This window comes from Hypomesus transpacificus, chromosome 13 (genome assembly GCF_021917145.1).
Source record: "Hypomesus transpacificus isolate Combined female chromosome 13, fHypTra1, whole genome shotgun sequence".
Taxonomy (NCBI): domain Eukaryota; kingdom Metazoa; phylum Chordata; class Actinopteri; order Osmeriformes; family Osmeridae; genus Hypomesus; species Hypomesus transpacificus.
The window spans coordinates 5,406,104-5,430,529 of NC_061072.1; the positions used below are offsets into that span (position 1 = coordinate 5,406,104).

At 42.7% G+C, this 24,426-nt stretch overlaps 2 protein-coding genes across 7 annotated transcripts; one reads left to right on the forward strand and one right to left on the reverse strand.

Annotated features, from left to right (window-relative positions):
- Positions 1-15,950: 15,950 nt before the first annotated feature.
- Positions 15,951-20,980, forward strand: timm23a (translocase of inner mitochondrial membrane 23 homolog a (yeast)). 6 transcript variants are annotated; one of them, XM_047032791.1, is made up of 8 exons: positions 15,951-16,047; positions 16,654-16,770; positions 17,034-17,092; positions 17,198-17,291; positions 17,408-17,492; positions 18,699-18,757; positions 18,885-18,995; positions 20,123-20,980. In XM_047032791.1, the coding sequence occupies exons 2-8, from the start codon at positions 16,665-16,667 to the stop codon at positions 20,239-20,241; spliced, it is 633 nt and encodes a 210-aa protein (XP_046888747.1). In that variant the 5' UTR covers positions 15,951-16,047; positions 16,654-16,664; the 3' UTR covers positions 20,242-20,980. The 6 variants fall into 6 exon arrangements, with proteins under 6 accessions (XP_046888747.1, XP_046888749.1, XP_046888748.1 ...); XM_047032793.1 differs by having other exon boundaries at positions 15,976-16,047; positions 16,663-16,770; XM_047032792.1 differs by lacking the exon at positions 15,951-16,047 and adding an exon at positions 16,309-16,464.
- zgc:112285 (uncharacterized protein LOC561476 homolog) lies at positions 20,889-23,235 on the reverse strand. Its single transcript, XM_047032790.1, has 6 exons — positions 22,809-23,235; positions 22,449-22,558; positions 22,242-22,336; positions 21,850-22,130; positions 21,555-21,718; positions 20,889-21,371 (listed from the first exon to the last, which is right to left on the reverse strand). Exons 1-6 carry the CDS (start codon positions 22,945-22,947, stop codon positions 21,192-21,194), a joined length of 969 nt encoding a protein of 322 aa, XP_046888746.1. The 5' UTR covers positions 22,948-23,235; the 3' UTR covers positions 20,889-21,191.
- Between the last annotated feature and the right edge of the window lie 1,191 nt (positions 23,236-24,426).

Here is a 24,426-nt window from a genome sequence, read left to right on the forward strand (position 1 = left end):
ACAGTGACACTCTGGCGATGATACTCTGCAGATGACACTGACACTCTGGGGATGACACTCTGGGGATGACAGTGACACTCTGGCGATGATACTCTGGGGATGATACTCTAGGGATGACACTCTGGGGATGACACTGAAACTCTAGGGATGACAGTGACACTCTGGGGATGATACTCTGGGGATGACAGTGACACTCTGGGGATGACGCTGACACTCTGGGATGACACTGACACTCTGGGATGACAGTGACACTCTGGGGATGATACTCTGGGGATGACAGTGACACTCTGGGGATGATACTCTGGGGATGACAGTGACACTCTGGCGATGATACTCTGGGGATGACACTCTGGGGATGATACTCTGGGGATGACAGTGACACTCTGGCGATGATACTCTGGGGATGACACTCTGGGGATGATACTCTGGGGATTATACTCTGGGGATGACACTCTGGGGATGACAGTGATACTCTGAGGATGATACTCTGGGGATGACACTGACACTCTGGCGATGATAGGTTTGGAATGATACTCTGGGAATGATACTCTTGGAATGATACTCTGGGAATGACACTGACACTTTAGGGATGACAGTGACACTCTGGGGATGATACTCTGCAGATGACAGTGACACTCTGGGGATGACACTCTGGGGATGACACTGACACTCTGGGCATGATACTCTGGGGATGACAGTGACACTCTGGCGATGATACTCTGCAGATGACACTGACACTCTGGGGATGACAGTGACACTCTGGGGATGACAGTGACACTCTGGCGATGATACTCTGGGGATGATACTCTAGGGATGACACTCTGGGGATGTCACTGAAACTCTAGGGATGACAGTGACACTCTGGGGATGATACTCTGGGGATGACAGTGACACTTTGGGGATGACGCTGACACTCTGGGATGACACTCTGGGGATGACACTCTGGTGATGATACTCTGGGGATGACACTGACACTCTGTGATGACACATGGAACCACCGTTGGCACACAAAAAATCCAACTGAACAAAACGTAATATACCTGGTCGGTATTCCAAGTACAACAAACAAAGGAGCAAAGCTGAATTAACTAAATTAATCTATCAGAATGAGAGTTCAAACAATGCCCTTAGGGCAGGGGTTCTCAACCCCTGGTCCTCAGGGACCCCCAGCCCTGCATGTTTAGATGTTTCCCTGCTCCAGCACAACTGATTCAAATGAATAGTCGTACGCAGGCTTCTGCTGAGTTACATAACGACTCGGGTCATTTGAATCAGGTGGCAGGGGCACCATGGAAACAGTGTAAGAAACGCACATCCCTTCAATCACCAGCAATCAGTGTTGGAGGAGAGGGAGACAGGTGCTTAGTATGTTTGTTTTCAGTCCAGTGCTCCGGTAGACGTGGAGTTGAACTCACCGGAGCACTCAGTCCTTCACAACAGACGGATGGTAGTGCCTCTGCTGGGACATGGCAGGGTGGAGCAGAGCCAGCCGTTGTTTTGGCCAGTTCTCTGATGATGATCCAAGGATCTTCAGGCAGGTCTGAGAGGCTCAGGAACCCCAGAGATGAGGGAGCCCAACCATGGAAAGAGTGGGATCTTTGTTCGCCACTGTTGACGAGCGGCGCGAGAAGAGAGATGTGCTGGTCACATACCAGTTTCGGATCAAAAAGATTGGCAATTGTAAATCTTAATATAAACATGGAATATAGATTTGCATCTTCAATACCTGATTTCCAAAAACGCCAAAAATATTCAAAACCACATTTTCAAGAGCACAGAAAATATTTGTATGTTGGAAAACCCGATCTTCAAAATCACAGTAAAGATTTGTACGCTTCATTGGATATATTGCACTCCGTTGGATTATAAAAAGGACACCTGCATAATATGAATTTTGAGTGCCTAGTTCTCGAGACTCGCTGCAGACCAGAGGATGAATCAGAGTGAAGGGGCTGCAACGTGAAGATAGCAAGGCAAACTGGCGGCAAATTAAAACAATTAAAATCATAATTTGACGTCTAAATGCTTATCCAAACAACGTCAATCGCGGCACTGCACTCTGTTGGATTATGAAGAGGACACATGCAGAATATGAACTTGCAGAGTGTACGGTTATTGAACTAAACTAAACTACAACCTACAACCTACTACAACCATTCTTATTTGTGCACACACAGATTCCTGTCAAATTGCCTAAACTCTGTGGCCTTCCACCTATCCTCTTCCGAGAGTGATTGTGGTTTACAAGCAAATTCATCTGGAATGTAAGTTCTAATATTCACAAGCGCATCAGAGATTCTATTCACAAGTCTGGAAGGTGGGTGAAACTTTAGATGTCCCTTTAGCCAGTGGTTTATCAGCTGCCTGACTACACCTAAACACACCGAGTATATCTAGTCAAGTGGAAACTGTGAGACCATTCCAACATTAACACTTGTAAAGGGATGGAGACCATGATCGTGCTCTTCATCAACCTGACTAGGAAAATGCCTCATCTGTTATTACACTGTCTAAACGGGGATATGTCATTCGGTGATTTATGTACACTCCATTTTGAATGTCACGCCCGCCCCTTGATAGTCAGTCACTTGTCACACCTGTGATACCCATCATGTGCTTTGGTGTTCTTGACAAATGAACATGCAGGTATGTCACATGTAACTGAATTTTTCCTGCAACGTTTGACTGTTGACTGTACTTGTGTATTGTAGTGTTTTATTAACTTATTGTTTGAGAGAACATATATTAATTATCTGATTAGTGATGTACTATACAGCTGCTGAAGCAATTCATGGAAAAGCTCAGAACAGCTTACATGACAACTGCTGCATATATGCAGAAGAAGCTTCCTTTGATCAGCCAGACACTGAGGGCCCTGTCTGCTCTGGATCCCCTTCTGAAAGGTCACTCACAGGCAACCATCCAGCTGAAGAGGTTGAGTGATATAGTGGCACACCTCCTACCAACTGGCAGAGATGCCCATCAAGAAATCATTAGATACAATGTGGATCCCTGCCCAGCTTCAAGGATGGGAATTGGTTGGTGGAGTGGTGGGGTCATGTCTTTGGGAAGAGATAGAAATATCCAGCCCTCACTGCATTACTAAAATGTGGTCTTTTTTTATTTTTCATGGTCCAAGAGTGAAGTCATCATTCAGTCTGATTTACATTTACGCATTTAGCAGACGCTTTTATCCAAAGCGACTTCCAAGAGAGAGCTTTACAAAAGAGCATAGGTCACTGATCATAACGAGGTAGTCCCAAACATTGCAAACAGCCAAAACATGAAGCATACATTGTGAAAAAACTAAACAAGTGCCAAAAGGGAAGATCCATAAGAGCATGCAGTTATACAAGTTACAAATGAAAACAACATGAACCACAAAAAAATGCAGGACTGTACCTGTAGAAGAACAATCAATAGTAAAATATTTCACAGCGAGTACAAGACTTAACTTTGTTATAACTAACCTACAAGAGCAACAAGTCACTCAATAAGAGTCATTGTGATCCTGGAGGAAACTAACAACAGGTCCAGCCAAGCATTCCTAAGTGCCGTTGTACTCCCGGAACAAGTGCGTCTTGAGCCTTTTCTTGAAGGTGGGGAGACAGTCAGTGTCCCTGATGGAGGTGGGGAGCTGATGAATGAAATCATCAACCCCAACAGTGGGAACATGAAAGTTTCAACATTTCGACCTCTTTAGACGAGAGGATGTCAGGTATGGGGAGGTGGATCGCACACTGTGCAAAAACATCCGGTCAGCAGAAGCCGTTGACAGATGACAGGAGAGTCTGCAGCCAAAGTTGCCAGGTCTCTCTTCTATAGCAAAGGATCCAAGGCGCTCAGGATTGCAAAAAAAAAAGGTGGCTGGAGGTCTAGGCTGAAACATGCTGCCAAACATAGAAAGCAATCCCTTGACATACTTGTTCAGGCCAAAAAGAAAAACAATATAAAAAATATAGCTTCAAGCAGTGATGCGGGTTCCTCCGCAAAATGGCAAAATATTATAAACATGTACACCTCAGAAGATAGAGTTTGCCAACAAGAGAGCAGAACTACTTCATGTTTGTCCAACAATAGGTTGAATGGGGATTTGAACTCATGAGTGTAATGTTAAAGTCAACCTCTATCGTCTCTGCTACACACCAACTGTTGAGATTGCATGAATAGAAAGGGCAGAGTATTAGCTTTGGTCAGCTTCGGGACAAAGGTTAAGAAACGGTTGACATTTCAAGGTGAAATTGCATGAAATTGTGCATGGTATTTCAGAATGATGTCATCCTGTTTAACTAAACAGATTATCAAAATGATGACAGGCCAAAAGATAATGGCTGGATTCCAACCTACGACCTTATACTTTATAGGTCACCATCCCAGCCCATTGAGCTATTCTCAGTGATGAATATTCTCATGTTCAGTTACTGTATAAAAAAGCCGTTTCTCCTGTGGTAAGTGTTGTTAGATTCAGTCCAAGTTGAAACTGCTTGTACATTTCCTATAAAAACGGTACAACGGGATGACTGGGTTGCTGCTGTAAAGAATAATTTACTCAGTTTTTTTTAAAGGTTGTTTGGAGTGCCATAACTTGTCATGGAAGGGAATTTCAAATCATGCCTAGCATCAGTGGGAACGTGTCCTGGCTTAGGTTACTGAAATGAATGTGCAACAGGCAAGAGATCCACCTGAACAATCAATTTACTTCATCAGAGATAACCATTAGAGTTATCTCTACCATGCGTAGACTACAAGTAGCTAGCTACTGTGGTGAACCTGGCTTGTTTTGCAGTGGTTTACACAGTCTCGCTAAACAGATCATCGGAGTGTTGTGATGGGCTAAAATAAACAAGCATTGCTATGTATTACAACCGGAGGATTGATCAGAAAACTAGAAAAAGCAAAAAAAAGCAGTTTCTCCAAATGCGAGCATTGTCAGATTAGGACCAAGTTCAATCAGCTGTAATTCAGTCATATGTTGACATATAAAGGTGAAACGTTGCATGGTACTTCAGAGGTGTGACCTTAAAGCCTATTAGGTTTAAACCATCCTTCAAAAATAAATTTGGTTAAGTGACAAGAGATATTGAGAAAATTTGTACATTTACATAAATACACCCCTTTCAGCCATTTTGTACTTGATTCAATTGTCTTCAGTAACAAAAAATACGTCAATAATACATATCTGTACAAAATATCAAGTCAATGTTTAATTGACTTGATATTTTGGTTCAAGAAAAGTGGAATTGTTTAGGTTTTAAATTATCACTGTACAGGAAAATCCATCATGGCTTAATTTATGGGTTGTTGAGGCTTTTTTGTTCCTAATGAAAAATGAGGTATGTGTCGCCGACGTGTAGTGTTGTACCGACTACGCCACCTAGTTGTACGTCTAGGAACTCAATTGGTTCGTTCTGAGAGGGAGGAACCTGTGTGTTTGACCAAAGGAACAGTCGACAACCATGCCATATAAAGTAATGTACTTTAATTAGTATAAAAGGTATTTCCAGGCTTCCGAAATGTCTACAAGTTTAAAAGAGAGAATGTCTCAGTCTCTAACAGTCACCCGTGTGTGCTGACTGGCAGCCTCGTCCATCGGGCCACGTCCGTAGGTCTCCTTCCGTAATCCGAATCCCTGTTTTGCGGTCCGGTTCCCGTCTCGTTCCCACAGCTTTGTCCGGGTGTGCCGAATGTTAACCACGCCCTTAGATCTCCCTCCGTAATCCAGAACACTCTCTTGCGGCCCTCTAATTACCGCCGTTCCCATGATCGTCCCGATCGGTTCCTCCGTGACTTCGTCGGTGGTTTCAGACTTCCTTGTTTCCCCGTGACTTCCTTGTTTTATAGGCCAGGTATTCCGCCCCAACTGCGCTCCAATTGGGCCTTTCCTTTATTGTCAATTAGGCTCGGTGACTGGAGGTAAAGGGAAAGGCAAAACAACCACACAGCAACCAAACAAGGCACACTACTGCAACCCAAATAACCCAATTAACTAAATATACAAATACACCCTGTACCTCACTTTCAAGCCGGTGACATATGCACACCAAGTTTCAGAAGAATTGGAGCAATGCAGTGGAAATGCCATCACTTTGAAAATGTGACTTTGGGCGTGGCCTGTGGCGCCCCCTATGGTTCGATGTGCCCCATATTTAGTGTAGGGGTACCCACTTGGATGTAGTATCAATGTGCTAAATTAGAAGATTTGACCGGGGACTTTTTGAGATATTGGGGCGCAAGGAGAATAAGAATACTAACAAAAACAATAGGTTCCCTCCTACCGGAGGAACCCTAGAATCAGAATCAGAAAGGGATTTATTCACCATGAAAGTTTGCACAAACAAGGAATTTACTTTGTCAGGAAGGTGCATACAATAAACATATAGGGACCTAAAATAAAAATATGTGGGCTATCTATACTAAGGGTACATAAACTAGCAGTACTAAGTGGAATTTAAAAAAAATTACAATAAAACAAAATATAAGTTGCCATAAAATAAAATATAAGTTGCCAATTACAATATGAAAATATAAAAAATACAAATATTACAAAAGATACAAATGTACAAGATAGAATTGTGTAAATGCAATGTGTTTTAAGCAGGAACTCATTTACAGTCAGTGTGGACCCTTGGCCTTGTTGAATAGGCCAACAGCGGAAGGGAAAAAACTGTTCTTGTGGCATGAAGTATTGGTCCTGGTGGACCGCAGCCTTCTGCCGGAGGGGAGTGACTGAAACAGGGAGTGTCCAGGGTGGGAGGAGTTGGCCACAATCTTCCTCGGTCGCTTCAGGGTCCTCGAGGTGTGCAGGTCCTCGAGGGAAGGCAGATTGCAGCCAATCACCTTCTCTGCAGTGCGGATGATACGCTGCAGCCTGCTCTTGTCCTTGGCAGTGGCAGCAGCGTACTAGACGGTGATGGAGGAGGTGAGGATGGACTCAATGATGGCTGAGTAGAAGTGCACCATCATTGTCTTTGGCAGGTTGAATTTCTTCAGCTGCCGAAGGAAGTACATCTTCTGTTGTGCTTTCTTGATGAGGGAGCCGATGTTCAGTTCCCACTTGAGGTCCTGGAAGAGGATAGTGCCCAGGAAGCTGAAGGACTCCACAGTGTTGACTGGGGAGTCACTCAGGGTGATAGGGGTGAGTGGGGCTGTGTTCTTCCTGAAGTCCACAACCATCTCCACTGTCTTAATAGCATTGAGCTCTAGGTTGTTCTGGCTGCACCAGGTTGGCCGCTTCCCACTTATAATCAGACTCGTCTCCACCAGAGATGAGCCCAATGAGGGTGGTGTCGTCCGCAAACTTCAGGAGTTTGACGGACGGATGACTGGAGGTGCAACTGTTGGTGTACAGGGAGATATCTAATAAGATATCTCTGTTGGTTGGTGTACAGGGAGATATCTGATAAGATATCTAATAAGAATACCAACAAAAAATATAGCTGCAAGCAGCGATGCGGGTTCCTCCGCAAAATGGCACAATATTATAACCATGTACACCGCAGAAGATCAAGACTTGGACAAAGAAACAAAACCACTTCATGTTTGGCCAAAAATCAATTCCAGACTCTCAGTCAATGCACAACTAACGAAAGTCATGTGGGCAACAGGGCTAGGGCAGCGTATAGACCAGAGCCATAGAAAAAGAGAGTTGCGACACTTCCATAGACTCCCATTATTATCGAGGAATGCGTAAGTTAAGCGTGTCTCATGCAACTTATAGTTCCAAACATTGTATTTTCCACCGTTGAACCCCATTCATTTTCAGTGTCTCCGAAGTAAGTTAGGTGGTAAATTGATGAAAATCATGCATTTTTTCATATTTCAACCACCACATATCAAATGTTATGAGTAGTATTTCATATGGCCAACTGAAGATAAACATTTTCGTAAGATTATAGCTCGTTAGATTCTAAATGCAGTTTGCGCTAGACTATAGTAGAGCTATGCAACACTTTTACTGTAGCTAGCTAAAGAGCATGTGTATCAACCAGAAGTTTGTTGGTTTATAGTCTGTCAAATTAGTTCTAGTTATTGGTGTTCTTTGGCATACACAGTTTACAGAATCTGCTCTTATTAGCCTATAGTACATCTGATTAGAGCTAGCAACAATGAGTTGCAGATTAAAGCCTTGGGTCCCCTATCGTCCAGCAACGCTCGCAGGAATTTCAGGTACACTCAATAGCTAACTAGTTAGTTAGCTCAACTAGATGCATCTACTACTGCGGTCTAAGTTTTGTGAAAAGCAGACATTAAGATCACCTGCTCACTACAAACAAAAGGAGTGGAAGAACACTTGACATATTGTACAATATAAAATGTTTTATTGAATTGCATTTGGTTGCCTTGTATATTCTGTTCCATTTTTTTCTATTGAACAGTTGCCGGTGATCATGGGTAGATTCAACTTGCATCAAGTACTACAAACGTGTTGTTAATGAGGTAAATTGTAAGTGGGCTGATGAAGAAAAAAAAAGTTGAACAAATCCCATTTACTTCAACAGTCGAAGGTTAAACTAGGGATGGGACGTATGGCACTGACGCATCGATGCTTGTGTCGCAAAACCAATACGCACAGTTTCGAAAAAGTGTTTTGGAGCTTGTATCAAATTACGAAACCACGTGACAGATGACGTTCAATGCTTCAAACGTCACGAACTGGTTCGAAGTTTTGCCGCTCTTCTGAACCAGAGCCATGGAAGGAACGAAGCCACCGTTTCTTGTTAAAGACAAATCTCACATTATCAGAGAAGCAGCACCAGGCATCGCTATATGGAAGCAAATCGTGACCAAAATTCAAATGAAAGTGCATTTCCAGAAATGCATTTTCATTTTAAGAATGTGGCTGCATTATTTGACTCATAAATCAAATTAGTATTCAATCATCCTATTTGCATTTTCATTTTCTTCTTTAAGACTGCTCATTCTTTCCCTTATTTAAAATGAAAACGAAAAAGACATTTGAAATTTAATTTTCAAAATATGCCCCAGCAAATAGATACCAAAATTCAATTTGAAATGTAAAATTTGAAAATGAAAATGCATTTCCAGAAATGCATTTTCATTTTAAGAACGTGGCTGCAAAATCGTGACCACAATTCAAATTCAAATGCATTTCCAGAATTGCATTTTCATTTTCAAGAACGTGGCTGCAAAATCGTGACCACAATTCAAATTCAAATGCATTTCCAGAAATGCATTTTCATTTTAAGAACGTGGCTGCAAAATCGTGACCACAATTCAAATTCAAATGTATTTCCAGAAATGCATTTTCATTTTAAGAATGTGGCTGCATTATTTGACTCATAAATCAAATTAGTACTGATTAGTACTGAGCGGACATTGCATTTTCATTTTCATGTTCTGCCCGCAAAGAACTGCCCATAATTCGAAAACGAAAATGCATTCTGAGCGGCGCAGTAGAGTGACGTCAGTAGCCGCTCTTCTTCAGCTCCCTGCTGACCGAGCTACCCATCTTGTTCGGTAGGGGGCGGTGTGCACATACGCATTGCATTACATGGCAAATGTGCCGGGAAATTGATTGAATTGCCGGGTCTTTAGAGGACGCATCACAGATCATGGCGCTCCGTCAAATTGTGCAGACACTGATAGAATTAGCTGAGCTGGTAGAAACTAATAATATATCTGAGTCTGATGCCCGTGACCGAGTAGAACAAGTCACAGAGAGCTTGGCTGCATACTCTGCCGTCACAGACGTACACATTAATGAGGTTGCCATAGTAAACCTCTCTTCAGTCCTGGAACGGCTGGATGCTGTGGAGCCTCAAATGGGACGGGGACGACCAACCATCCACATCCCGTTCGAGTCCATCGAAAACTATTTATTAAATGGTTTAAAAATAAAGGACATAGCGGAGCTGTTGTCGGCCACCAGACCATCCGTCGGAGGATGCAAAGCAACGGATTTATGGAGCTAGAAAGCTGACAAAAGTATCTGAATTTGAATATGAAAGATCTGAAATATTTGTGTGTCGAATTTCATAAAACTGAAATATATTGCTGTTGAATATATAATATCTGAATTATTTGTATGCCAAATTTAATACAACTGAATTATTTTGATCCAAAAATAAAACATTCTAAAATTCAGATTGCAGGAATTCAGATTCTTGAAATTCAGATTGCGGAAATTCAAATTCAGATTGCGGAAATTCAGATTTTGTCTGAACCAGGCCAAAGGTGAAACAGCTTGCTTTCACAGGAAAAAGTAGACCATTTAATAAATAGTTCTCGATGGACTCGAACGGGATGTGGATGGTTGGTCGTCCCCGTCCCATTTGAGGCTCCACAGCATCCAGCCGTTCCAGGACTAAAGAGAGGTTTACTATGGCAACCTCATTAATGTGTACGTCTGTGACGGCAGAGTATGCAGCCAAGCTCTCTGTGACTTGTTCTACTCGGTCACGGGCATCAGACTCAGATATATTATTAGTTTCTACCAGCTCAGCTAATTCTATCAGTGTCTGCACAATTTGAGGGAGCGCCATGATCTGTGATGCGTCCTCTAAAGACCCGGCAATTCAATAAATTTCCCGGCACATTTGCCATGTAATGCAATGCGTATGTGCACACCGCCCCCTACCGAACAAGATGGGTAGCTCGGTCAGCAGGGAGCTGAAGAAGAGCGGCTACTGACGTCACTCAACTGCGCCGCTCAGAATGCATTTTCGTTTTCGAATTATGGGCAGTTCTTTGCGGGCAGAACATGAAAATGAAAATGCAATGTCCGCTCAGTACTAATCAGTACTAATTTGATTTATGAGTCAAATAATGCAGCCACATTCTTAAAATGAAAATGCATTTCTGGAAATACATTTGAATTTGAATTGTGGTCACGATTTTGCAGCCACGTTCTTAAAATGAAAATGCATTTCTGAAAATGCATTTGAATTTGAATTGTGGTCACGATTTTGCAGCCACGTTCTTGAAAATGAAAATGCATTTCTGGAAATGCATTTGAATTTGAATTGTGGTCACGATTTTGCAGCCACGTTCTTAAAATGAAAATGCATTTCTGGAAATGCATTTTCATTTTCAAATTTTACATTTCAAATTGAATTTTGGTATCTATTTGCTGGGGCATATTTTGAAAATTAAATTTCAAATGTCTTTTTCGTTTTCATTTTAATTAAGGGAAAGAATGAGCAGTCTTAAAGAAGAAAATGAAAATGCAAATAGGATGATTGAATACTAATTTGATTTATGAGTCAAATAATGCAGCCACATTCTTAAAATGAAAATGCATTTCTGGAAATGCATTTTCATTTGAATTTTGGTCACGATTTGCTTCCATATCGCTAGAGTTTCTTCCATCAGTCATTATTATTTAGCCAAATCCGTATAGTAATAATTATAAATCCGTGCATTTGTGTTGTGTTATTTTATTGAAATGAAACGTAACATGATAGGACTAGGTAGGTCTATACAGTGCCCAGAAAACAAATGTTGATGATTCGTCAACATTGTCAACAGTAATAATAATTCGTAAAAATAAAGTTCCCCCAGTTCACAATAGACCTACATATAACAAATTTTAAGAAAATCTGTGTTATCTAGTTTAATTGATATAAAGACCATATCGTATAAAGTCCGTCCAACCGCTTTAACAAATAAAGATCTCTTCGGTGGTGTAGTTGGTTAAAGCGTTGTTCGACTACATATTGTTAATGCGAATCTGGGATCCCAAATTCGCGCCCCAGTCCAGTGAATCTCGTACGATATTCTTTAACTTTTACTGTGAGAAAATGACATAATTCTAAAGGCCTACGGATGTATCACAACATTTTAATGTGTGAGCACTAATATCAGATCAAAATGAACACATGTAGCCTTAATTAAATATTGAATAACGTAGGGTAGTCTACCGTCGGAGACAACCACTACGCCTCATTCAGCCAGTTTAAACGGCTGCTAGATGACGCTGTTCATTTTCAAAGCGCCGATAGTTCGGCTCTTTGGGCCGGCACAATCCGGAAGAAACCACCAAAGCTTCACAAGGCATCGTTCGCCCATCCCTAGGTTAAACGTTAAGTGGAACAATATAGGCTAGCATAGCCATTTCCAGCTCTGCTTCACAATATTGCGTTATGCATTATAAGTTAATGTTATACATACATGTTAATAAAGTAGCATACATACATGATACAACACACCAGTAACCAATTGATATTGTGTTAATATACCGAAAATATCCGTGAATCGAGATGATGCTGCTGTCGGTCCCGCCGAAAACCATTCAAACAGGTTGACAGCAGTGGGTTCTTTTAACTACAGCGAGCTACCGGAACCACGTGACAAAAAAGCTCTAGCTTTTTTCCTGCGTTTCACTGGCAGTGAGTGTTCACAATGTTGTAGTTCACTCCATTTTTCACCAAAAACGTCAGCGAGGACTGCCTTATGTAGATACGAGTCAGCTGAAGATAGCCAGAATATCGGATTTCTTCAACTGAGCCTGTTTCATTCGTAATTTGCCTGAGAAAGCGACTTCCGTTGGCCAGCTCCATTGAAAACCATTCAAAAAAGTTGACAGCAGTGGGGCTTTTTGGAACTACAGCGAGCTACATGAACCACGTGATCACGTGTCGGCGAGATCAGAGCGTGTCGAAACTCTCTTTTTCCATGGCTCTGGTATAGACCAATTATTTGTTTGTAAACAATTGGGATGCGCGCGCACTGTGGCTGCAGAAAACCAGGAAAGGATAGCATTTTAAATGGCAAAAGGACCACACGGATAATACAAATAGTTAGATTTAAAAAGACCAAAAGCGTCGAGGAGGACATGCCTTTGGGAGAGAAAGCGATTACCCAATGATCTGTCGCATCAGAATTTTGATTTGGGTCCCGAAAGTCTTGAAATTTGAGTGAGAATGTCGCCCGGTGCAGACCGCATAGTCGAGCGGCAACCATGTCTTCACGTCATGTCACATAGTTCATAATTTTACACTTTTACAGTCAATTCTACATTTAAAAAGTTGAGCAGGGCAGCTTTCAAGAGATATGGGAATTCTGCTTTTATAGTCAGCTGGTCCGATTATTTTTCTTATTTGTTTAAACTGGCAATCTGAGTGAGACTACATCCCAGTTACACTGTTTTGATGTTAGCCTCAGTCAGACTCGCTCACTGGCAGTGTGCACAATGTTGTATTTCACTCCATCCTACACCAGAAACGTCAGGGAGGACTGCCTAATGTAGATACGAGTCTGGTGAAGATAGCCAGAATATCGGATTTCTTTAACCTGTCTGTTTCATTCGTCATTTGCCTGAGAAAGCTACCTCCGTTAGCCAGGCTAGTTTTGCCCGATCACTTTCACAGGCTATTTAAGGGTATTGGGGTCAAGTGACTTTTGTGCATAGACAAGTGAACGTAAATGTATTTGTCAAAAGGCCAAGAGTCTCAAAAAGTTAATATCAAGCCCTGCAATCCAGTGGCCAGAGATATGTGATGACCTGATTGACACTCAAAGGTAATAGAACGGGGAGACATTCGTCTTTTGCAACCCACATGCACAGTTGGCCTTCTTGACAGTTGTGTGACGTAGGGTGACAATTGGTCTACACATTCACCTCCTTGCAAGAATGGCTGTGATAGTTTGGCAGCAGACTCTCTGGTGCGATTAAACTACACAACATACACAATCAGGGTGACCAAGAAGATTATATTAACTAACCAACAATAACATTACAAACATCTAACTGAACGAACACAACAACTGAAATCCCTCGGCTGTTGTAACCAAACTATTTTCCACAAGTCTTTGCGTTTTTGGACATGCCGCACTGCATGCTGGGTACCCAAGGGTGCTGACGCTGATTATCTAGCAGTGCTCCGACTGAGTGATATGAGTATTAGTTTTTTCTCAGCTTTGGGACAAAGGTTAAGAAACGGTTGACATTTCAAGGTTAAATTGCATGAAATTGTGCATGGTATTTCAGAATGGTGTCTGCCTGTTTAACTAAACAAGTAATCAAAATAATGACAGGCCAAAAGACTGTGCCTAAATTCAAACCTGTGACCTTATGCTTTGCAGTACAACGGTTCAACCCATTAAGCTACCCGCAAGGCTGAGAAATTCTGGTCAGTTTCTGTCAACAACAAAAAAAGCTGTATATCCTGTAGCATGGCTTGTTCGATTCGGCCAAAGCTTAAACAGCTGTAATTCAATGATCTTTTGACATATCAAGGTGAAATTGCGCATGATACTTCAGAACGATGTCATCCTGTTTAACTAAACATATATTCAAATATAAGACAGACTCAGTGTGGCTGGATTCGAACCTACGACCTTATACTTTCCAGGTCACCGTTCCAGCTCGTTGAGCTATTCTCAGAGTTGAATCTTGGCATGTTCAGTTACTGTACAAAAAAAAGCTTTTTCTCCAATGGTGAGCGTTGTCAGATTTGGTCCAAGTTCAAACAGCTGTAATTCAGTCATATTTTGACATATCAAGGCGAAATTGTTATGGTACTTCAGGGACGTGTCACCTTAAAGTCTATTAGGTTTGAAAACCCATCATTCAAAATGACATTTGATTTAGTGACACAAACATATTGAGGCAATGTGGACATTTATATAAATACACCCCTTTCAGCCATTTTGTATTTTATTCAATTGCTATAAGTAACGTTTTTAAATACGTCAATGATACATATCTGTACAAAATCTCAAGTTAATTAGACCTTTGGTTCAAGAGAAGAGGTATTTTGAAGGTTTTCCCAAATTATCACTGTGCAGGAAAATAGATCAGGCGGACCTTATGGGTCCTTGAGGCTTTTTTGTTCGCCATGAGAAATAAGGCATGCACACCATGGCTGTGTCTACTACCGCGCACTTTATGAAGTACACTGCAATACAGTGCCCTGCAAAACAGTGCACTTACATATTCAGTGCACTCTGTCGCTGATAAGTGCTGTCTCAAATGGAACACTGCTACGTTAAACACTTGGTGGAAGTGACGGACGCAAATCTGCTCGCCACACCCGCAAAACCTGCCAAAATGAACGCGCTTCTCCACTTAAGTGGAAAAAGCTGCCGAAAGGGCTCCTCCTTTTCCGCTACGTAGCCAAGATGGCCGTTTTTTGGCCCGTTTGCAGTGCGCCATCCTGTTACTTTCAGTGCACTGAATTATTCTGGTTTTGTGAGTGAAGCGCCTTAAGCACTGAAAGTCAGTGCTCGAAGTGCACAAAGGGCGTTTTCTGTGGCGCCCCCTATAGTCTGATGTGGCCCATAGTTGGCGTGGGGGTACCCACTCAGATGTAGTATCACTGTGCCAAATTAGAATATTAGTTACCAATACCATGTTGAGTTATTGTGGCGCAAAGAGAAGAGGAATACCGGGTACTGGAGGAACCCTAACAATAGGTTCCCTCCTACCGGAGGAACCCCAATAATAAAACTAACAAATACAATAGGGTTTCCTCCTACCGGAAGAACCCTAATGATGTCTATGGATGTGTGTTAGCTTTAAAGTAAGTGATGCTTTTGATTTATAGACAATAAAGTAGTTCAACACTGGTAATCCCGTTTTTGTAATTGTTTATGATGTATGCTATACAAATACATTCTTTATGGTTAAAAGAACATGACATTTTTTTACAAGAGCACAGATTTTAAATTGATCTAGCCGTTGTGAAAACGGGATGCAGCGTTTTGAGTTTGCGTGCTTTCATTTTTGCAACGCGTTTACGTATTGGCCAATCGAGTTTTTGGTTTGCGTGCTTTCGTTTTTTGCAGCGCGTTTATGTATTTGGTTGTGTGTATTTGCAGCGCGTTTACAGAATGCTGCGCATGTGTTTATGAAGATGTTTGCTCAATGTGCTTGTGTTTTGTCTATTTGCATGTGTTTTCTTAATTTGCAGCACGCCGCGTTTGCACATGTCGGCCACCGTAGCATCCAGATTACACAACGGAAGTGATCCAAGCCTCTAGGGGGAGCGCTAAGTAGAACAACTTGATTTTCGACCCAGAGAGAGCAGATGAGAGGTTTGTTTTGGAAACGGGAACAAAAGTCAAGTAAAGAGGCGACATAAAAAGGTTAGTATTCATTTTTACATTTGGCCCTATTATAGTATTTTAAAAGAGCGTTTCCAAAACAAACCTCTCATCTTCACTCTCTCTCTCTCTCTCTCTCTCTCTCTCTCTCTCTCTCTCTCTCTCTCTCTCTAGTCAGAGCCTGTTTAAGGATATTAGACATTATTATTAGACATATTAGACATTCTCTGGTCTAGTTATAAGTCTATGGGTGATGCTAACTTTCCGGTTAGCCTACAAAAATACGTCATCACTATGACACTTCAGTTTTAGAGGAGCCTACCGTATTCGTGCTCAACTGTCGCTAACTCGCTTTACTGTAAAGCGTGTTGGAGGTCAAATGGAGCGAAATGAAAAAGCAATAACCAGTTCGGTATGAAAATATGAGTGCTTTATTTTCAGATGCGATCTAGATTCAAGGTACATTGAGACACTGTGTTTACACCGCTTAGTCATACCTACCTATGTTTATGTATGTGTTTAATCAGTTGGAGTCTGAATCACGTTCTCGGGATAGCAATCTTAAGAGGCCGGATAGTTAGGCTAGTTAGCTGTTCTATCTAGCTAGCTGTCTGCCACATCTTTCCTCAACGATTCTTACTGGTTAAGTTGCTCCAGACATGGATAACAACGATCCGGGATCGGGTGGTTTCAAAGGCGGACTCGGAAATCTCTTTGGAGGGAGTGCGCCTGAATATTCCAACACCGAACTAGCTGGTGTACCATGTAAGTTACATAAACTAATCGTTCATTGTATTGCTCGAGTACTGAGAGGACAAACCCATTTTAGCAACTAGTCTATCTTGCGACAGCAGATTACATTCAGTTGTCTCAGACAAACAACCTGATTAGCTGAAGTCGTCGTTAGTTTGCTAACAAGTTAGGTAGCAAACCTTTTACTTAAGTAAGCCTGTTAGGGCAACAGCTTTCAATAGTTTGATATTTCCCACTGCTACTGTACTAATACTGCTGTTGGTACTTCTTCCAAGTGACAGGAATGAGCCCTCTCTCTCCTTACCTTAATGTCGACCCACGCTACCTGGTTCAGGTTTGTATTGCACTGCTGAGAAGCCAAACTAACTTTAACAAGGACTATACTGAAGATCTTATGTCAGTCAGTGTTATAAACTACTCCTACATTGTGGTTCCACAGGATACAGATGAGTTTATCCTGCCAACAGGAGCCAGTAAGACCAGAGGAAGATTTGAACTGGCCTTCTTTACCATTGGTGGCTGCTGCATCACAGGTGAGACCTCCTTCCTGACTCATCCATACACACACTGTCAGTATCTTTTCAGTGAGCCTCTAGTTTTAGCTTGTGCAATTTGTCTTCTCCCTCCTCCTCCCTCGCTTACTCTGCAGGTGCTGCGTTCGGCACGGTGAACGGTCTCAGACTGGGCCTGAAGGACACACGGGACATGGGCTGGTCAAAACCTCGTAATGTCCAGTAAGCAACCTCTCACTACCTTCCACTAGTGATATTAGGATTACAACAGGCATGATCAGTTTTAGTCATGGTATGATGCACACTATTCACTGGTCTAGGCTCATCATTCTTAACAACTGGATCCTTGTTTTAGGCCTGTCGCGATAGTCAATTTATTGACTTATCACACGGTATATGGAAATGAGCGCAATAATTTTTGGTGCCGCGATATATTGCAACTGATTGTTTTTATAATAAAAAAATAATGATTATAAACATTTTTACATAAGAACGAATGTCACCAATTTAGCTCAATTTTAGTCGATCCCGCTGCTTCAGTCATCTTGTCTGATTTCTGTGTCGAAAGCGTAGGCGGAACTAGCGTCTCCACACACACAGAGCGGACACTGACAGGTGAAGAGAAGGCGTGAACTCACTGTTATAAAGTGTTCTGTTTTAAGACATCTACAGCTAGTTAGGAAGAACAAGTAAAAATGGACTTGGTTTCAAAGCCGCAATCTTCAGCTCCGGTGTAGGTACGAGCCGGTATGTCGACTTTGTTTAAAAACAGTGGAAACTAACCTAACATCTCACCTAGCAATACATAACTATCCCACCCAGTTTTTCAACCTGTGAACAACAACTGCAGCTGGAGCTGAAATGGGGTTTTTCCATACAGTTCTGTTACAGATACGTTTAAACGTGACAGCGCAAAATGGCTTAACTCGCTATATAGCCAAAGAGATGCAGCCATTAAACACGGTCGAAAAACCAGCATTTACAAATATGCTGTAAACTTTTGACAAACACAGGGCTGCCAACTCTCACGCATTGGCCGTGACACACGCATTTCAACCATTTCACACGCTCTCACGCCATATCTTGTATATCTCAAGCTGAAAAGGCAACGCCAACCAAGTATCCCTGTTAACGTTGTAATCAATAAGGGATGATGGAGTGAAGCAACATAGACGCGCGAACAGCCGTGGCAACTCGTCTTGGGGGGGGGGGGGGGGGGGCGTAATCAGTGACATAAAATTGTGACTGAAAATTACAATTGATGTGTGCATATCGTTTATCGCAACTAATTTTGGTGCAATATATCGCACAAGAAATAGTAGTTATCGTGACAGCCCTACCTGGTTTGACGTTGTTAAGAATGATGAGCCTAGACCAGTGAGAGGTCTCACCTGGTTTGACGTGACATTTTTCCTGACACTTCCTCAGGATTCTGAACATGGTGACTCGTCAGGGTGCGTCATGGGCCAACACACTGGGCTCAGTGGGTAAGCTCTCACCTGCTTCTCCCTGAACACCACCACACTAACTGAACATGTTCTTCCGCCATGTTTAACAGATGTGCCTTCCTTGGTGTGCTGTTTGTTGAGCTGGGTGTGTTCTGCCCTCCTGCAGCATTGCTGTACAGTGTATTTGGTGTGGCCATTGAGAAGGCCAGAGGAGCCGAGGACGACATCAACACAGTGGCTGCTGGAACACTCACAGGGATGCTCTTCAAAGCCACAGGTGTGTGCTTCAAGCTAAGCCTTTATTCTACACAGGATAACAAAGGATTAATACTTAGACCACTGTTTTGTTTCTCAGGCCAAGCCTGTAATTAGCCTACAAAATAACTAAAATCAATGCGCAGAGTGTGCTATTTAAAAGATTGAAGATTAAAAGGGATTGAGATGATTCTCCTTGATGCTAATCTGTGAGAAGGCTCCATTCCATCCATGTAGGATGACAATGAATGGCTGTCCTACCTGTCTCTAATACTATGAGAATCTTGAATGAATATGCTGAGAAATATCAGTGGTGTTTTAAGGTGTGTATGTATGCTTGTTAATGTTTGTACTTACTGACGTTGTCACGGTACCAACATTTTAGTAGTCGGTACCAATACAAGTGAAATGTCACTGTACTTGATACCATTTTCGATACCAAAGCAAAAAACAAAAATGGTTACTGAACAACTGTCATTTGTTGACAGTAACAGTCACCTACAATATCTAAGGCTGTAGCCTACTAATGACAACAATCACAATGCATGTACGCCTAAAGGCAAAAAATGTGTGTAGGCATTAAGAGATGATCTCACAGATGACTTTGAGATCATTTGTAGAGCTCAAAATATTAATCTTGACATAACTTATAAGAAGTAGAAAGAGTGGATTCAACACACTTCATGAGGCTCTTTACATTGTGGTTGCGCTACAAGCACAACACGTAAATATACATCCCAAACTCCTAAACACAAACTTCGGCAAGTATGTCATCTAAAAGCCTGCAAGTAAAAATGTGTTAACCTTGGTGTGCCCTCTCCTTTTGTATGCCCCAGTATTCGGTATTGCATTTGCCAAATGTTCTAATTGTCATCTGCCTCACACCCAAAGTCTAATTAAATTCTAATTTAGCGACTTTTCAGAGAGCCACTATTAACATCTGGTGAGATAAGTTTGGAAACACTGTGCTTGTCAGCGTCCGACTCTGCATGGGTACTGGGTAGAACCGTAGTACCGACTTGCTAATGTTTTTTGTGACAACATAAGTACTGACTGCAATGGAAAGTAAAAAATACACACTTGCAAATGATTGTGTAAATATGCAGGTAAACTCAAAAGTCTTCCATCCTGTGTGTGTGTGGTGAGCAGGAGGCCTGAAGGGAGTGGCTCGCGGCGGTCTTGCTGGCTTGGCCATGTCTAGTGCCTACGCTCTCTATAACAACTGGGATCACCTCACCGGCTCATCCTCCTCTTCAAGTCTGTACTGAACTCACCACCAGGTGTCCTCAGTCACCTTTTTTAGCTTTCCCAGAATCACTGTCCACTTCTGCTGAAAGGAGCGTTTTGCGGTGCTGATGGAAGCAAGTTGTTGAACCATGGACTGAATAACGACTTGAATTCCACTTCCACGCCCTCCTATAGTATGTGCCCTTTCCCCTCAAGTTTCTGACAAGTTCCCACCCACTGGAGGAGTCTCCCTATCACACACAGTCAACAATTTTAATTTTTTGTTTTCCCAGCAAATATATGTGAAAAGTTATTTGGTAGACATATGAATCTCCTTTGTCTTTACCGATATTAATCCCAAGTTGTTGTTCCAACTCAGCGGATGTACATTTAAAATTGGGCAAGGTTACATGTCTGATTGCCTACAGTTGGAGTACATTATATTATTAATATCATCAGCCTAGTAGTGTCATCATAACTTACTGAAAGCATTTCACCCCAGCACAGTCTTAAAAATTATACTGTTGTAACGAATATCCATTGGGTGATAGTTTATTGGTAGTTAGACATGGAAGCCTGGAGTGAGTAAACATGACCTCTCAAAGGTATGGTGCGTGTATGTGTGTGTTCTCTTTGTCCAGGTCTTATTTACCACACTGTCAAGAAGAACAGATACCACAAGTGTTTTGCTATTATAAACTTTAATTGGTAAATAAACTAGGTATTGTGTTAAATAAAGAAGTCAGATCAGAGGCTTGTAGAAGCCACTGCTGTGCTGTCCATGCTGTGGTGTGTATCTCCTTTAATCATATTAGAGCTTCAACCTGGGAAATAGGCCAGCTAGCCAGTTTTCTGTGAGTGTGTCACAGATGCTGATATCCTAACCATAGACAAGTCTTACAAGTTCTTAAAATACAGGGACTAGGCAGGAGTATATTTCCAGGTCCCCAGACACAGGATGTTGGGCGAGGTATGGGATATTTGAAGAGGCTTAGTGAAGGAAGAAGTCTCTGATGCGTGTGGCCTCGATCCAGGGAATGTAGGCTGCTGTGCGTGTAAACACACTGGGTTTGTTCTCCACTGTGCAGCCAATTGGTCCAAAGCTCACCACCCCATGCACCTCCCAGCTGTCGTGTCCCACCTGGCACAGCAGAGGACCACCGGAGTCCCCCTGGAGGAGAGGTGGAGGAGGTGGTAAAACATACAGAACATTGGGAAAGCAAGTCGATACTTATATAAGCAAATAATCACTATGACTAGTCTCCTATCTCCAGTCCTGAAAATGACATGCATCCAGGTATTCTGATGCCTATGTCATCTGGCATGGAGGGAAAGCCTTTGGAGATAATCTTACCTGACAAGCTGCAGGTGGACCTTCGGTGTCTCTGAAGCCAGCACAGATCATGGAGTCTCTGACACGCTCACCCCAGAACTTCTTCTGCCGGCAGGTTTTGAAGTCAATGATGGGCAGACGAGCCTGGTTCAGAGCCTCAGCCAGAGACACGTTCTCCTTCCCACCTTAGATCCAGGGGACAGAACATCAGATCCTCTCATCCCCTGCCCTTTCTCAACCTTCCACTCATTCCTTGTTCTCCCACCCCCCTCCACAAAATTCCTTTCTCTTCAACCTTCCTGTCCCCTCTCCTCACCTCGTGTATCCCCCCAGCCAGTGACCCAGCAGTAGTGGCCTGGTTTGAGACTGGTCTGTTTGCGCGGCAGGCAGGCGTAGCGAATGAAGTTGGATGGCACGATGTCTGTGCCAGCTTTCACCAGGGCAATGTCATAGTCCAGCTCACTGTGGGTTGGGTAACGGAAGTGCTCATGCCTGTAGATACGCTTCACTGGGAAAATCCTTTCAGGTTTCTCAGACCGCTTCAGCTGGTGCTTCCCCACAACAATCCTCCAGCTACCAGCATCTTCTGCTTTCCCCCTGATAGAAACAGACAGTGGGGACTGACTTGTGGGGATTCTTTCCAGAATTTGTTTATGGTTACTTTCAAAGCATTCAGTAATGTGTGTGCATGAGAGAGACGATTCTTACTTCTGGAAGCAGTGTGCAGCGGTAAGGATCCAGTTCTTGTGGATGAGTGTTCCTCCACACACATGGATGTAGTGCTTACTGCCCCGAGGACGGACCTGACAGGGGTAATACATGACATCATGTCCTCGAGTCACATAAACACACGAGTGGTATATCAATGTCAACTTCTTGGTTGAATGCCTGTGTTCTTGGCAGATAATCTGTTACCTGCAAGGACACCTGCCACGGCCATGAGTGAGGTCGGGCCTCGTTACCAGAGACGATACGTTCAGCCATGTTGGGTTTGAAGTGGGACATGCCGCAGTCCTTTGGCCAATCTGGAAGGAGAGGAGAAGCAATCCGTGAAGCACAAGGATGCTGATCACAGACATGGCATGAAACGGTCCCAGCCATACACAAACAGCTACTTCTTTATTTCTAACTGATCTCTGGTCGGCAAACAAAAAATGAGTGATTACCTTTCAAAGACTGAGATTCAAGTAACTGAAATCCTGGACTGAAAATTATGTTGCCATTTGTGTATTTCTGTTATGCATTTGAATATGATTAAGTTTGTGTGTTTCTCACCCAAGTGCAAGACTTTGTGCTGGGGCTGACTTCCGGGACTGTTGAGGGTGTGTCCAGCAGCTGGCGGGGGAGCCTGGCCCACCAGCAGCAGCAGCAGCAGCAGGAGAGGGTTCCCAGGAACAGCCTTCATCCTCCACATGATCTCTACCCTGTCCCTAGGCCCCACTATTTATACTGCAGCCTCAGGACCCTCCCACACACACACAGTCACACAAATACAAACATACAAACCACCGCGCTTTCACCCCTCCCACACACACATGCACGCACGAACACACAATCACACAAATACCAACAAACAAACCATCTCTGTCTCTCACATGCACACACACACACAAATATACAAACGTATCTTCCTGACACACAAGTAGACACATACAAAGATACAGATGTCGATCAAAACACATTCCTCAATGCACACACACTCATTCAAGACACATGCATGCTTATAGACTTAAACTCCCCCAAAACACGCATACACGCACAAATATACGCCCCTCCAGGGACAATAAACATGTTCACAAAGCGCCAACACTGGATTGTTCTCCTGGAGCCTGGGCTTTCCACTGCTGCTGGGATTCTGAGAGTCCCTTCAGCGATTTAAAAAAAACATACGTACACACACAGGCACACAGAGAATACATGACCTTACTGTATACATTCACAAACAAACAACACCCACCTCCCCCCACCTCCTGGTTACATGGTGTCATGTCACATGACACACTGCCCTACAGATGAACCTCTTTCTAAACTCTGTTCTAACTAATCTCATTCCCCTCCTCCAACCCCAAACCAGGACACCCTGTGTCTCTGCGCCTGCTGGAACAAGGTCTTTATAGTTATACTCAAACAGCTAGAAGCATGCAAGAAAAATTGATGAATGGAGAAGGTTCTGGCTATGGTAATCAATATGGTATCACACACGAACATGCTCTGTTGGTTTCTAAAGAGTAAAATATGACAACAATAACTCCAATAGAAGCAGCCAGACAGTGAAGCATTTTAGTACAGTGAATGACAGGGAATGTGCCGGCTCATCTGAACAGAAAACACCTGAATGGCCTTACAGAGAACCGTCCACCGCTCTCACCGTCATGGTTCACCAAGCTCCCATGCCCAGTGTGTGTGTGTGTGTGGGTGAGCCCACTAAAATGTGTGTGAATGTGTATGCATCATATTTTCAAATACACAATAAGTGTATATTATAGATGAGTGAAAGATCAATAACAATATCTCTTTTTAAAACATTTTATTCAGTCATGGTCCAAATAGTAGATTATATTGTTTGACGTTTGTCCAGCATTCTTCCATTCTTTATCAGCACACCATTCCTCTCATTTCTCCACACTTGACATACTGTATACAGTAAGTTAAACCCTACCCATGCGTGCCCTTATGGGCCTGTCCTGCAGAAGCTGAAGAGAGGTACTGGGAGTAAACCTGGACAAGAACAAGTTAGTACGGATGAGTCCTGGTAAATGTCTACTCTGATTCAGTGCTAGTTCCCCTCTAGTTAATCTGTCTGATATTCCTCAATGCTAGGTTTGTTTACATGTACATTAGACGTAACAAATTGGATATGAGATTACACTGATCCCTTTTTAGGCAATAGTGT

Bases quoted from the DNA above. Each gene is read 5' to 3' on its own strand.
- zgc:112285 (XM_047032790.1), bottom strand. From the start codon at position 22,947: ATGTGGAGGATGAAGGCTGTTCCTGGGAACCCTCTCCTGCTGCTGCTG. The intron at 22,337-22,448 runs GTAACAGATTAT...TACCCCTGTCAG, and splicing joins CGTGGCAGGTGTCCTTGCAG to GTCCGTCCTCGGGGCAGTAA. The intron at 21,372-21,554 runs GTAAGATTATCT...CCTCTCCTCCAG, and splicing joins GTCCACCTGCAGCTTGTCAG to GGGGACTCCGGTGGTCCTCT.
- timm23a (XM_047032791.1), top strand. From the start codon at position 16,665: ATGGATAACAACGATCCGGGATCGGGTGGTTTCAAAGGCGGACTCGGA. The intron at 17,093-17,197 runs GTTTGTATTGCA...GTGGTTCCACAG, and splicing joins ACCCACGCTACCTGGTTCAG to GATACAGATGAGTTTATCCT. The intron at 18,996-20,122 runs GTGTGTGCTTCA...TGTGGTGAGCAG, and splicing joins GATGCTCTTCAAAGCCACAG to GAGGCCTGAAGGGAGTGGCT.